The sequence below is a fragment of the Canis lupus genome, chromosome 13 (genome assembly GCF_003254725.2).
Source record: "Canis lupus dingo isolate Sandy chromosome 13, ASM325472v2, whole genome shotgun sequence".
Taxonomy (NCBI): Eukaryota; Metazoa; Chordata; class Mammalia; order Carnivora; family Canidae; genus Canis; species Canis lupus.
In genome coordinates this window covers 37,936,280-37,949,985 of record NC_064255.1, presented here as the reverse complement: position 1 = coordinate 37,949,985, position 13,706 = coordinate 37,936,280, and the positions used below count along the sequence as shown (strand labels likewise).

General features: G+C 61.6%; 2 protein-coding genes and 1 long non-coding RNA gene across 5 annotated transcripts; 1 reads left to right on the top strand and 2 right to left on the bottom strand.

The window, feature by feature from the left end:
- Window positions 1-4,305: 4,305 nt before the first annotated feature.
- GPAA1 (glycosylphosphatidylinositol anchor attachment 1) lies at window positions 4,306-7,500 on the bottom strand. 2 transcript variants are annotated; one of them, XM_025450685.3, is made up of 12 exons: window positions 7,314-7,500; window positions 7,052-7,231; window positions 6,864-6,975; window positions 6,618-6,765; window positions 6,436-6,537; window positions 6,156-6,352; window positions 5,885-6,081; window positions 5,640-5,793; window positions 5,380-5,475; window positions 5,030-5,220; window positions 4,782-4,952; window positions 4,306-4,641 (listed from the first exon to the last, which is right to left on the bottom strand). In XM_025450685.3, exons 1-12 carry the CDS (start codon window positions 7,385-7,387, stop codon window positions 4,398-4,400), a joined length of 1,866 nt encoding a protein of 621 aa, XP_025306470.1. In that variant the 5' UTR covers window positions 7,388-7,500; the 3' UTR covers window positions 4,306-4,397. The 2 variants fall into 2 exon arrangements, with proteins under 2 accessions (XP_025306470.1, XP_048949154.1); XM_049093197.1 differs by lacking the exon at window positions 7,052-7,231 and having other exon boundaries at window positions 7,314-7,498.
- Window positions 7,501-7,550: 50 nt separating this feature from the next.
- On the top strand, window positions 7,551-9,598 carry LOC118353997 (uncharacterized). Its single transcript, XR_004813819.2, has 3 exons — window positions 7,551-7,828; window positions 8,087-8,215; window positions 9,217-9,598. It is a non-coding gene; the product is annotated as an uncharacterized LOC118353997 (long non-coding RNA).
- EXOSC4 (exosome component 4) lies at window positions 8,325-10,306 on the bottom strand. 2 transcript variants are annotated; one of them, XM_025450809.3, is made up of 3 exons: window positions 9,909-10,306; window positions 8,838-9,044; window positions 8,325-8,724 (listed from the first exon to the last, which is right to left on the bottom strand). In XM_025450809.3, the coding sequence occupies exons 1-3, from the start codon at window positions 10,077-10,079 to the stop codon at window positions 8,365-8,367; spliced, it is 738 nt and encodes a 245-aa protein (XP_025306594.1). In that variant the 5' UTR covers window positions 10,080-10,306; the 3' UTR covers window positions 8,325-8,364. The 2 variants fall into 2 exon arrangements, with proteins under 2 accessions (XP_025306594.1, XP_025306595.1); XM_025450810.3 differs by lacking the exon at window positions 9,909-10,306 and adding an exon at window positions 9,598-9,739.
- Window positions 10,307-13,706: the final 3,400 nt, after the last annotated feature.

Genomic DNA, 13,706 nt, shown 5'->3' with positions numbered 1-13,706 from the left:
TCAGCGAGGAAACCCCAGACTTGAACGTTGCTGTAGGGCAGTCACGCTTCACAGAAGCCAGTGAAACTGCGCCCAGCAGCGGACGAGCACGTTCTTCTCGAGTACATGTGGAACACTTCAGGATACACCATGTGCTAGGAAATAAAACAAGGGCAGCCCTGGTGGCTCAGCAGTTTAGCGCCACCTTCAGCCCGGGGTGTGATCCTGGAGACCCGGGATCGGGTCCCACGTCAGGCCCCTGCATGGAGCCTGCTTCTCCCTCCTCCTGTGTCTCTGCCTCTCTCTCTCTCTATGTCTATCATAAATAATAAATAAATAAAATTTTTTTAAAAGAAAATCTAAAAAAAAAAAAAAGAAAACAAGTTTCAATACTCTTAAAAATAGTAAGATCATACAAAGTACATTTTTTGACCGCAACAAAATAAAATTAAAAATCAGTAACAAGGGCAGCCCGGGTGACTCAGCGGTTTAGCGCCGCCTTCAGCCCAGGGCCTGATCCTGGGGTCCCAGGATCAGTCCCACATCCGGCTCCCTGCATGGAGCCTGCTTCTCTCTCTGCCTGTCTCTGCCTCTCTCTCTCTTTCTTTCTCTCTCTCTCTGCATCTCTCATGGATAAATAAATAAAATCTTAAAAACAAAAAAAGATTCTTTTGGTATATACCCAAGAGAAAATGTGTTCACGAGAAAACTTGTTCATGAACGTTGATAGCTGCGTTGCCGTAATAGCCAAAGAGGACACGACCCCCATGTCCATCTGACAAACAGATAAATGGAATGGGGCATGTCCACACAACGGAACGTTGCTTGGCCATGCAGCGTTGTGACACATACCACACGGATGAACTCTGAAAGCGTTAGGCTAAGCGGAAGAAGCCAGACCCAAAAGACCACGTATGTATGAGGCCATTCCTATGAAATCCATTCATGAGGCAAATCTGGAGTTAGAGAGATTAACGGCGTCACGAGCTGGAAGGGGACACGGAGTCGGTACAGGTTGCTTTTGGGAGCAATGAAAATGTTCTGAAGGACACACACAGGCCTTGGAGACCAAGGCAAGGAGCCTGGTTGTACCTGGAGTGATGGGCATCCCTGAAGAGAGGCCAGGCTGATGCCGGGTCCAGGGTTGGCTGAGCGTGCTAAGGAGGTGTTAAGGTTGGGATACTGTGACTTACAGGTAACACTGGGGCCTCAGAAGAGGGGCCTGGGGGGAGATAGGACCTGAGCGTGGGCTTGCAGGAGCAGTTTCTGGGTAACAGTGTCCAGAGCAGCCCCCACGCTGCCTCTGTGGAAACCTCAGGTAGAGTGGTGCGACTAGGCAAATGGTGTGAGAAGAGCACAGAAGTCTGGGACACCCGGGGGAGGTGCTCGAGGTGTCCCAAGGCCAAGTAGGGCATCTTTTTTATTTTATTTTATTTTTTTTAACTTTTTTATTTTATTTATTTTTTATTTATTTATTTATTTATTTATTTATTTATTTATTTATTTATGATAGTCACAGAGAGAGAGAGAGAGAGGCAGAGTCATAGGCAGAGGGAGAAGCAGGCTCCATGCACCGGGAGCCCGACGTGGGATTCGATCCCGGGTCTCCAGGATCGCACCCTGGGCCAAAGGCAGGCGCCAAACCGCTGCGCCACCCAGGGATCCCCAAGTAGGGCATCTGCAGAGGGCCTGGTGGTGGGGAGGCTGTGGGGCGCTCTGGATGGGTGGAGGGCGGCCTGCCTGGCCAGCGGCCTTGACCTCACCCTCCTGTGCTCACCCCATACCACCGGCCATGGGCAACCGTCCAGGCCCCTGTGGACGCGGTCAGGTCTGCCCCTGGAGCCTCCTCCTGGACCTCCAGGGGGGCCTCCTTCCTTTCTTTTCTTTAAACAAATACAGAAGAATACTCTACAGCGCATCTGACCTTGGGCTGGAGAGGTGGCAGGAAATAAGACGGTGTCCCTGCCTCGGTGCTGCCCTCCTGGGGTGTGGCAGGAGAGGAGTGTGTTGGTACCGACTGTCAGCACAGGGCTGGCTGCTTCAAGTCCGTGCGTCTAGCGCCCGAGGCCTCCCGTGAGCTGGGCTCAGCAGCGGTCCCTCTTGTACCGGCTGGATGGTCTGGTGGCAGGAAACCCCAGGTACGGCGCTCACGTAGCCCAGTCCAGCAAACCAGGGCTGCGTGATGCCTTTGGCTGGTCCTCCCTCCATCCACAACACAGGCTCCTCAGCCCATTGACAACTTCACATTCCAGCATCGCCTGCACGTTCCCGCGGGCAAGGGAAGGCTGGGCTCGAGGGCAGTCTCTCTGGGGGGAGGTCTTTGCTGGGTGTTCGCCCTGGAGGCTTCGGCTGGTCGCAGCCTGAGGTAGAGAGGAGAGCGGGGCCCTGTGGTAGGACGACGGTCCCGGGGACTCGCCGAAGTCCCGGGGACTCGCCGAAGACCCTGCCACACCAGCAGGGTACAGCACTTACGACACGCGCTTAGCCCCTGGACACCTGACTTACGTCTTCACGGCCTGACAGTTGTTTTTTTTCCAGTAGGCTCCACACCCAGAGGGCACCCAGCGCAGGGCTTGTCCTCACAGCCTGAGGTGAAGACCCGAGCCGAGATCAAGCCACTTAGCTGACTGAGCTACCCAGGCGCCCGACATCTCCCAGTACTGCGGCCCAGGCAGTGAAGCATCTGCCTTCGGCTCAGGCCATGGTCCCGGGCCCTGAGATCGAGCCCGGCGTCAGGCTCCCGGCTCAGGGGAGAGCCTGCTTGCCCCCTCCCTCCCCCTGCTTGTGCTCTCTGGCTTTATCTGTCAAATTAAGCAAGCACTTTTTTTTTTTTTAAAGATTTTTATTTATTTATTCATGATAGTCACAGAGAGAGAGAGAGAGGCAGAGACACAGGCAGAGGGAGAAGCAGGCTCCATGCACCGGGGGCCCGATGTGGGATTCGATCCCGAGTCTCCAGGATCGCGCCCTGGGCCAAAGGCAGGCGCCAAACCGCTGCGCCACCCAGGGATCCCCTAAGCAAGCACTTTTAAAAATATGTTTGTACTAGTGACGTTACTGAAAATCACAACAGAAATCACGCTTCCCTGACAAATCAACTTTGTCGTTCCCACGATTTCAAGCCCTCTGCACAGAGGAGAGGAACTCTGCACAGGTAAGCTCAGGACACGGACGTGGCCTTTTCGCTTTTGTCTCTGCGGTCTGTTCCACTACCTAACAGATCTTCATGATTTGTGTTTTAAATGACCAAGTGCAGTCAGAAGTGGCTGACGGAGGACACGGCTGGCCCAGGCCCGGAAGGGGGTCTGTATGGGATGCCAGCTGGCACACGCAGCAGATCTCTGTGCGCCTTGGAAGACAGAAGACGGCGGGGAAGGGGGGCCTGACCTGGCTGGGAGGCCCTGGGGCTGCGGGGGCTGCAGGGGGTCTGCCCAGCTGCAGAGCAGTCTGCTCAACGGTAAAGGACCTGGAGGTTCCACCTGGGTCTGGGGAGCAGGCCGGCCAGCGCCAGGCTGCTGCTTAAGCGGGGGTGGGGGGGTGGGGGTGGTGTCTCCAGCGCCCCTGCCATGATGCTGCTCACGTGTTTGGATCACCAAGGAACCAGCAGGGCTGGGGGTTGAGCTTCCTCGGGCGGCTTCCCGGGTCACAGCGTCCTGGGCGTGTGGGCACTGCCTCAGCGCGGAGGCCTGCGGGAGGCTGACTGGCCTGCCGCCCCATCCGGCGCTGGGTGGCGCTGGGCTCCCGTGAGCAGACCAGGCCCTGCCATCGCCCAAGAGTTAGTTTGCTTTTCTCTTCCCTCCAGGGAGAACACTAACCTCCCAGCTCCTAGCAGGGGTCCCAGCCCGTGACCTGTGGGCTCCTAGGTGCTGGGTGGGTTCTCGCTGGTCTAGGCCGGTTCAGCTCCAAGGTAGCTGGGTCGGGTGCGCCTCCATCCCCACACCGCAGGCCTTCTCTGCAGTGCTCCGGCTCCAGCCCCTTTGCCCCTTCACCTCCAGTGCTGAACACAGCAGTGTGGTCCCTGGCTGCCTCAGACCCCATCAGGCCCCTTTGCTTACCCAGCACTCTGCCTCCCACCGTGACGCTCATGGGGCTGGGCCCAGGGCAGGTCTGTGTGTGTGGTTTCCAGACCCCGAACCCAGTGCCCAGCCGAGGCTCTCTGAGGCCGATGTGGCTGGGCCCGCACTGCTGCCAGCAGCAAGTGGACCAGGGCAGTGCCCTCCAGGAAGGAGGACATGGGAAGGCCAGGCCTCAGGCAGAGCTTCTCACTCCCCGGGCTGGAGCACCCCCACGGACACCAAACAGTTGGCCAATAGCCCAAACGGCAGCTGAAACAAAACTCCTGTTTATTTCCCAAGGAGACAACACGGGGGTGCTGGGGGAGCTCCCACCCAGAGTCTACACTGCAGGGCAGCCACGCATCACTTCCAGAAGAGCACATTCCAGAAAAGCAGCCAGCAGGGGTAGAGGCCCAGAGCCAGCAGTGGAAAGAGCATGGCGCCATAGGTATGGTGTTCCAGCACACCCTGGGCCACTGCCACCAGGAACAGCTGCCAGCCCTCGGCCAGCGACAGCGGCGCCTCCTGCAGCTCTCGCCAAAGGAACAGGCTGCCCAGGAGCGTGGCTGCGGGGCTCGTCAGCACCAACAGGGTAGCATAGAGTGGCCTGGGTGGAGAGGCGGGGTCAGGCGGGGCCCCGAGATGGGGGCACCGGGCAAGGGCAGAGTCTGCGGTCAGGAGCAAGGCCCCGGGGCTGCGGGGGGCACTTCCTGTGGGGCAGTGTGATGGGGGCTGAGCAGCACGTACCGGGGCCCATAGGGCTTCGTGAGCGCCGCAGCGGGCACCATGGTGACAGCCAGCAGGAAGCCCAGTGAGAAGTTGGTGAGGGCGATGCAGGCCAATTGTAGCGCCAGGTAGATGATGGCCACGAGCTTCAGCGCCATCCAGCCTCTGTCTGGGGCCCGTGCACTCACCACCCTGCGAGGGAAGGGCTCAGAGGTGCTGCCTATGTGTCCAGCCCCCCCCCCCCCCCCTCCTGCAGCCGAGCGCCTCACCGCTGGGTGCTGTGTGGAAGGGCCAAGCCGGCTGCATAGATGGCCAGCAAGGTCAGCACCACGGCCTCGGCCTCAGCCACGGGGAAGTGCTGGGTGGCCACGTGTTGGCCCAGCACTGGCAGGATGTAGAGGGCCAGGCCCATGGCTTGTGAGATCAGCAAAGGCGCCACAAGCGAGGCCAGCCCCACACTCTGCAAGGGCACACAGACACTGGGGGGATAGGCCCTGCGGCTGGGGGAGCCCCAAGGATCCTCGCCACCACCCCATGATCAACACCGAATCACAGCAATAATATAATCACCCAAAGGCCTGGAAGCCCACCCCCACGGCAGGAAAAGAGGGATCATCACCTGTGCTGGCTGGAGAGGAGGACTAGATTCAGGGCCCCCCCCAGCCTCCTCGGGGCCCACTCCCGCCTCGTGCAACTGCATCCACAGCTCCAGAGCATGGTCTAGTCAAGGACGCTGACGACACCTATGATGGAATCTGCTCTGGCAGGGGACCCAGGGCTCACTCCCACTCCCCTGCTTCAAGGATGGAGGCTTCCCCCAGCCCGGAGTGTAGAGGACCTGAGGGCTGGCCACAAATAGACAGTGGGTTCAGAGGATATCTTGAGGCCAAGGACTAAGAGCAAGAAGCCGACAGCAGGCATGTAGAGGCCGATGGAGACGAAGCGGGAAAGTGCAGGCAGCAGGTAGAAGAAGAAGGACTGGTGCAGGCGCTCCAGGAGGTGGTTGAGTTTGCGGAACACGCCCTCCAGGGCCCTGCGGGTGCGGCAGCATCATGGCCAGCCAGGCCCTCTAGTCTTGCCCCCCCCACCCCCCAGGCACAGAGGGGGCACCAGCAGCCACTTACTTGCCCACTGCCACCAAGTCATACTTGTACTGTCGGAAGCTGTTGATGCCGCGGATAGTCAGGGCCTCCACGCGGTAGCGCAAGAACAGGCCGTGAGGACCGTGGGGGCGGCCAGAGGCCTGCTGCAGAACCATGAGCAGGAGTGTCTGCAGGCCCTGCAGCGGCCCGTCTACTGACGTCCAGTCCTGGGGCTGCAGCTGGAGGGTTTGTGCACAGGGTCAGAGGAGCCTGCGACAGGCCCCACGCTGCCCGGGCAGGCAGCCCTCCTTACCTTGCCCTGCAGAGTACACAGCAGCCCCCCTTTCTGACAGAAAGTCTGGAAGAGGTTGAGCAGATCGAGGTTGGGCAGCTGCCCATTGAGCCCCTCCACGGCCACGTCCAGGCTAGTGACCACATCAGTGCTCAGCTCCAGGGCCACAGCTGCCTGGATCGCCCCAGCCCGGCCCTGCAGAGGGGAGGACTGCATGCCTGTAGGAGCAGGGGAATGAGCTCCTCTGGGGGGCTGGTGAGGACAGTGACTGAGAGAGGGTGGGCAGGGCAGGAGTACCCACCGGTGACGTTGACGTCGTGGTAGGCCTCAAGCCAGGCCTCCGTGCCCAGGAGGTCTTGCTCTGTCACCAAGAAGATGATGTCTTTGGCCCAGTAAATCTGCCCTGAAGGCCAGAAGCCAGGTCAGCAGGGCCGGGAGCAGTGACCCACCCGCCCCTGCCCAGGCGCAGCCCCCGAGGCTCACCCCGAAAGTGGGCAGCAAGTGCCAGCAGCAGCCCCACAGCCTGGCTGTTGGTGGCGTCGGAGCCACAGGGCACGGTGAGCACCAGGGACTCGGTGCTGGCGGCGCGCGGGGCCCGCAGGATGCCGTACACGTTGGTGCCCGACACCATCTGTGGGCAGATTGGTGGGGGGGTAGGCTCCACCCTGCCCCGACGACCCCGGCCCCCCCGAGACCCCGGGCGCGTCCCCGTCCCCGTCCCCGCGATACATAGCGCTCGTGGGCCTCGTCGGGAAAGGGCAGTTTCCGGGAGAAGCTCTGCGTGTACACCTCCAGCCCCACGGACCGCATGGCACGCTCCAGCCAGGCCGCCGGCAGAGCCCTGCGGAGCGGGCGCGCGTCAGCCGAGCTCCCGGCCGAGCAGCCGTCCGGCCCCGCCGCCCCCCGCCGCCGCTCACCCCGCCTTCCTGCGGTGCGCCGCGAAGTCGCGGGCCCAGCCCCGGGCGCGCTCCCCGCCCGCGAACTGCTCCTCCACCATGGTGGAGCCCATGGCGTTCTCCGACATGTAGGTGCGCTGCGTCAGCGGCGGGAAGGCCAGCGCCAGGAACCAGGCGACGCCCGCCGCGTAGCTCAGCGCGCTGCAGAGGGCACCGGGCATCAGCGGGGCCGCCCCCCCCGCCCCGCCCGGGCCCGCGCGCCCGCCGCCCCGCCTGCGCTCACCACAGCGGCGCGTTCAGCCGCAGCACCAGGCGGGCGAGGGCGCGCCGGCGCACCGGGTCCGACAGGAGGCCCATGGCGGGCGCCGGCGGCTCCGGGGGCTCGGGGCCCTCGCTCACCGCCCACTCCCGCCGCCGACCCCGCGCGGCGCTCCCGTCCCGCCGAGGCGGCGCGCCCGCCCGCACTTCCGGTCCCGAAGGCCCTCACGCCGCCGCGCATGCCCGGAGCAGGGGGCGGGGCTGGAGGCGGGGCGCGGGGCCGGGGCCGCCGGGCTGCCTGTGGACCGCGGCTAGGAAGCTCCCACGTACAGGATCAGAGACTGGAAGGCTGGGGCCGGCGGAGGACCGGGAAGCACGGACACAGGGGCGCCGGCAGGCTCATTTCTACGGAGGTCAGACCGGCAGTGAGCGCACAAGGGAGCTCAGCGGGAGCCCAGCGCCGAGGGAACCGGGGTCAGATGACCACAGGGAGGAAGGTGCACAGGCTACTCTCGGCCAGAACGGGTCTCAAGACCTGGGGTATGTGGACTAGAAAGTGGGGAATCCTATTCAGATCAGGAGGTGCCCGGGTGAGGGCTCAGGCAGCGCCGCAGATATGTGTGAAGACTCCCCACCCCTCCGCACCACCCCAGGGGAGAACATTTGTTGTGCTTTCCGAGCCTAAGGCTAGGGAGGCCCAAAGGGCTCCCAGGGTGGAGGGGGCCATGCAGTCCAAGCCATAGTCCAGAGGATGTGGGCTGTGGATGTGCTGGTCTGAGAACTGCCTTCGTCTCACAGCTTGGCTCGTTATGCCAGGCCCTGCCTCACTGCTCAGCTGCCTGAACCTTTCCTAGCACAATGGCTGTTCATCCGCAGACAGGCTCCCCGACCTTCCTCTTCAGGGTTTGGGTCTTGAAGCTGGAAAAGGTATGTCATGTGCGGGGGATGGGGACGGTTCCTAGTCACCTCCCAGAGCAAGCACCAGGCCAGGATCTGAGGGTGTGCAAGTGCTGTGGGGAAATTAAAGTATAGCAGATTGTATGTGAGTTTTATTCTGGGCATGGGGGGCCAGATGCTCAGTCCCCCAGCAAAATAGAGGCCTCGCGTACATGCTGCCGAACCACACGGTCCAGCACAGTGTGCACATCACGGGCAGCCCGGGCAGCCGCCTCTAGCACCTGTTCCAGGTGGTCCTCATGTAGCCGAGCATCCATTTCAAGCAGTGCAATCTGGCCTGAGGCCGGCAGCAAGGCCAGGGCCAGCTGGGGGCCACCAGCTGCCTCTTCCACATGGCTGAGGTCCGCCAGGGCTGTGTTGTCCACAAAGCCAGCTGAGCAGGCACACACAAAGTCCCGCATGGGTATTCCCGCATCCAGCACTGCCAGCGTGGCTGCATTCACACAAGCTGCGTAGGTCCCACCATCTGCCTGCAGCACCTGCAAGTACCGCCCAGTGGCATCGGTCCATTAGGCTCTTGTCCCCCGACTCCCATCCTTGCTTCCCCTTCCTTCCCCCTCCCTTCCTGGGTTGATGGCTGCTGCTTGCTCACCTGCACATATATATCTATCTGGGAACGTGGGTGCAGCTGTGTTAGGATGGCTGCCTCAAATGTCTGACGTAGGTGCAGGCCCATCTCGCAAGACTTTCGGTCCCCATGCGGTCGTCGCTTGCGTTCGCCTGTGCTGAAGGTCGCAGAGCTATACTGACAGTTCACCAGGGCCCTGTCTGGCAGGGCTCGAGCCCGGGAGCCCCGGATCTGGGGGAGGAAGGACACATGAGTCAGGCTCACCCCTCCACAGCTGACACTACGCCTTCCCGTCACCCTCCCTCTACTTCCGGCATCTCCATAAGCAAGCAGGAGGACCTCCATCGGAGGGCCAGTTGGCCAGTCTCCAAGTCATCATGTCTGATATTACTTCTCTTAACAGGCCTCCTTGTTTCCATCCCTGCCTCGTCCCCTGCTAACCCATTCTCCATCCGTGGCCAGAGCAGGTGTGTTCACAAATATCCAGGCTCGGGATGCCAGGGTGGCTCAGCAGTTGAGCGTCTGTCTGCCTTTGGCTCAGGGTGTGACCCCGAGGTCCTGCAGGGAGCCTGCTTCTCCCTCTGCCTGTGTTTCTGCTTCTCTCTATCATGAGTAAATAAATAAAAGCTTAAAAAAAAATATCCCGGTTGATGTCATCTCCTATACACTTTCGCTGCGTCAATGTCCTGACGCCTCCTAAAGCTTCCCCATCACCCGTGAAATCCTAAGTCGTGTCCCTGGCCTACAGCGCGGCGGGTTCCTGCCTCCCTAGAGCCCCCCAAACCTCGTTCCGAGTTGCTCCCCATCTCCGCCGCTGCGAACGCGCCCCGCTACGTGCCCCAGCCATCCTCCCCGCTCCGGCGTGGACGCCAGGCAGTAGCAGCAGGTGGGTTTAGCTACAGTCCCTCCGCTCATGGAGTTGACGCTCCGCTCCCGAGAAGTCGAACGCGGAGCCCACGGGCTTCGGAAAGGCAGGGGAGGGGCTCCCCAGGAGAGGAAGGCGGTCGGGAAGGCGTCCCCGGGAGGACGAGGTCAGGTACCCCCAGCGCCGGGGAACCCAAGCCCCGCCCGCCCCGCCCGCGCGCGCCCACTCGCCTCGTGCGGCCCGTAGACCACCGCCAGCGCCTTGGTGTTGCCTTGCTCGATGTAGGCCGAGCCGTCGGCCTGCGCGAACACGCCCATCCGCGCCTGGATCTTGCGCAGCTCCCCGGCGCGCCGTCCGTCCACCCGGTAGCCCTGGTCCGACAGGAGCTCCAGGCCCGCCATGTCTCCGGCGGCTGGCCGCGCTTGCGACTCCCGCGAAACTACACTTCCCGACGGCTCCGACCCCACTTCCGGCTTTCTGGGGGCCTACGGCTTCCGGCGGTCCGACACCCACTTCCGGCCCGGGGAACTACGGTTTCCCCGGGGGCAGGCGGCGCCCGCGGCCGTTTGGGGAGCTGTCCCACGGCTGCCAGAGGCGGAGACCGGATGCGGGGAGACTCGCCGGCCGCGCCCCCTCGGGCTTGTCGCAGGGCGGTTCTGACGCCCCCGGGCCTCCCGGGGTCACGCCGCACGCGCCTGCGCCGGGTCTCGGGGGGGGGGGGGGGGGGCGGGCTCCGGCCTGCGTCCCGCCCCGCCCCCTGCCCCTCCCCCGCCTGCGCTGCCCGCGCCCCCTGACGCCCTACTCAGCGCCCCGCGCGCCCCCCATCCCTCCCCCCGCACCCTCTAGTGCTCCCGTCTGCTCTTCTCCGCTCACGCTAACCGCAGACGGATCGGGAGCACACGCGGTTGTACAGCCGCGTGGCATTGGGAACTCCGGTTATTTTAATGAGAGCATTTTATACACTTTAATGGTTTTCACTCAAAAAAGACCTTGAGAAATCTGCCCCAATAACCCTGGGGAACGCCCACTAGTTTCCGGTTGGCCGCTCGGCGCCCGCGGAGTGGACGCGCCCAGATGCTCCCCCGCTGCTGCCCGGGTGCGGGGGCGAGGGCGCGCGGGGCCGGGCTAGAACCCCGCGGGATTCCGAGGAGTGGCCGTCGCGGGCGTCCTACCCCGTCCTGACTCGTGTTCCGACACCTCCTGGCGGCCCAGCGCCGTGGAACCGCCCCCGACCAAACCCCCCCCCCGCCCGCCTCCCCGTCCCCGTCACCGTCCTCGTCCCGGTCCCCGTCGTCCCCCTACCCCCACTCGGTCCCCGTCCTCGTTCCGGTCCACGTCCCCCGCCCCTCCGTCCCCGTCCCTGTCGCTCCCCTCCCCCCGACCCGTCCCCGTCCCCGTCCCCCCCCACCCCGTCTACGTCCTGTCCCCGTCCCCATCCCAGTCTCCATCCCCTTCCCCGTCCCGGTCCGCCCGGACAGGATGCTCATGCCCCGCACCAGCTGCCTTATTTGGCCGCTCTGCTGAGCCCGGGCTTCAAGGGCGAATGTGGGAAGCGGAGCCAAAGGGCTGAGCGTCGGGGAGGTGCCGCCCGGGGCCTGGGGATGTGCACAGGCTGTGTGCCCCCCCTTTCCCGCCAGCTCCCACTGTGCAATAAAACGGGTGAATCGGGATCCCTGGGTGGCGCAGCGGTTTGGCGCCTGCCTTTGGCTCAGGGCGCGATCCTGGAGACCCGGGATCGAATCCCACGTCGGGCTCCCAGTGCATGGAGCCTGCTTCTCTCTCTGCCTGTGTCTCTGCCTCTCTCTCTCTCTCTCTGTGACTATCGTAAATAAATAAATAAAATTAAAAAAAAAAAAAAAAAACGGGTGAATGAAGGGATCCCTGGGTGGCGCAGTGGTTTAGCGCCTGCCTTTGGCCCAGGGCGCGATCCTGGAAACCCGGGATCGAATCCCACGTTGGGCTCCCGGTGCATGGAGCCTGCTTCTCCCTCTACCTGTGTCTCTGCCTATCTCTCTCTCTCTCTCTGTGTGTGACTATCATAAATAAATAAAAATTAAAAAAAACAACAACAACAACAAAAAAAAAACGGGTGAATGAAGATACCCTTGCTCTTTCCAGAAAGGGATTGAGTAGGGGTTGCGTGACTTTATCTCGCTGCATCGCCTTAGCGATTTCGAATAATGAAGAAGAATCCGTTGTCAAGTCTTGCAGCCCGAGGTTTGCCTGGGCTCCTCAGGTGGTTTGTGCTTAGAATCTTTCTGCCTCTAGTCCTGCAAGTGGTGACAGGCGAGGCCTCGGGGGCTTCCTGGCACAGCCACCCATGGCCTCTCCACGCAGCCAGTGCTTCCTGGAAGCGTGGCGCCAGGGCTCCAAGGTGACCTCAAAAGACAAGGTGGGCAGGTTCGGTGTTTCAAGGGCTAGCCTTAGAAGTCCTGTAGTGTTATTCCCACCAGACTGTCGGGGTCAAGGTGGGCACGAAGGTTGGCCCGGGCTCAAGGGGGGGCATGTGGAGAGAAAGCGGAGAGAAGCGAGATCAGCTTAAGGCCGTAAGAAGCAGGTAGAATGGACACAGCGGAGCAGGTAAGGGCCCGACTCCTGCAGGCAGTGTCCCCGTCAAGGTACTGGTCTCCTGGATGATTGCGGCACAAGCGCTGGGAGCCAGCCACGGCTCTGGCACAGCGCCCGGTGAGTCGGTGATAGCCACTGCCCTCCGCGCCCCGGCTGCTTGTGCTGGAGTGACACGGCGTCTTCCCCCAGTGGTCTGAGTCTGAGCACGTGCCGTGCGCCTTCCCACTGGGGTCAAGACGGCAGTGCTTGTCCATCCCTCAATGCGGGTAGAAGCTCCACGGGGGTCCCCACAGGTGTCCTGCCCCAAGTGCACAGCATTGACATGAGCAGCCCAGGACTATCAGTAATGCTGGTCCTGGGCCTAAGGAGCCCAAAGTGGCCAGGGGGGGCTGGCCCCTCCAGATCGCTAGAACACTTGCCGTGTCCATTGCTGGAAGTGCTCCCTCTGCCCCTGGAACTCCGCTCTCCAGCCTCCTAGCATCTCCTCTTTAGGGGCTGTTCCTGCCCCCCTTGACTCTCTGGCCATGTGCATGTTATGCACATGGGTAGGTCCAGGTTCGGGTGCCTAACAAATTTGGGAGCGGTGTTTGGGATCCTCAAGACCACTCCTGGATTCAGGGATTTGCTTGGAGGGCCTGTAGAATCTGGCACAGACTGTTGACCTTGTGGCTGAGATTTATAACAGAGGAAGGATAGTAATCAAAATCAGAGGAATAAGGGTCACGTGGCAAAGTTAGGGAACCAAGTACAGCTTCCAGAACCCTCTCCACAGGACACACGACATCCGCCCAGCAGCAAGCGCTGACAGCGTGTGTGGAAACTCAGCTCCTTGGCCGCTTGCAGGGCTGGTCATGCAGGCGCCCTCGGTGGGGCACAAACCCCAATTCCAGATGCCCAGGAGGAAGGTGGGAGTTCAGCACAAACCAGGTTTGTCTGTATGGTTTCAAGCTCAGTGCGCCGCCCTTAGGGAACGCAGGAGCCTTCCCCAAACGGAAGCTCCCTAGGTGCCTGCTGACCTCCCGGAGTACAGCTGCCAAAGGAGCACGCTCCTCGCCGGCTGCCTTGACTCCTGCGTTGTGCTGTTTTCAAGAATTAGAGGGCAAAGTCATATTCTGGAATGAAATGAGTAGAGTGAGAAAAGAAATCCTAACATGTAACATAAATGTTTAGACTTAACCGGTATCACACACATCACAAAACACAGACCCAACAGGATGTCCTGAGTCATCTTCCCAAAGTATTTCTCCAACACATTTCCCCTGTGCCTCTTGGATGCACGCTCTGGCGGCTCGCAGGTGACGACCTGTGGGGCGCTGGCCGGCCAGTCGTTGGAGCTGGAGCGTGCGATCTTGATGGGGGTTGTGAATCCGAGCCCCACACTGGGTGCAGGGAGTGCTTAAAATTTTAAAAAAAGATGACAACACTTTTGTGACATCGTCATGTATATACAGAGAGAAGAT

Bases quoted from the DNA above. Each gene is read 5' to 3' on its own strand.
- GPAA1 (XM_025450685.3), bottom strand. From the start codon at position 7,387: ATGGGCCTCCTGTCGGACCCGGTGCGCCGGCGCGCCCTCGCCCGCCTG. The intron at 5,221-5,379 runs GTGATGATCCCT...GTGCCCTTGCAG, and splicing joins CTCCTCTCCAGCCAGCACAG to AGTGTGGGGCTGGCCTCGCT. The intron at 4,953-5,029 runs GTGAGGCGCTCG...CTTCCCTCGCAG, and splicing joins CTTCCACACAGCACCCAGCG to GGTGGTGAGTGCACGGGCCC.
- EXOSC4 (XM_025450809.3), bottom strand. From the start codon at position 10,079: ATGGCGGGCCTGGAGCTCCTGTCGGACCAGGGCTACCGGGTGGACGGA. The intron at 9,045-9,908 runs GCGAGTGGGCGC...TTCCTCCCCCAG, and splicing joins TGGTCTACGGGCCGCACGAG to ATCCGGGGCTCCCGGGCTCG. The intron at 8,725-8,837 runs GTGAGCAAGCAG...CGGTACTTGCAG, and splicing joins AGATAGATATATATGTGCAG to GTGCTGCAGGCAGATGGTGG.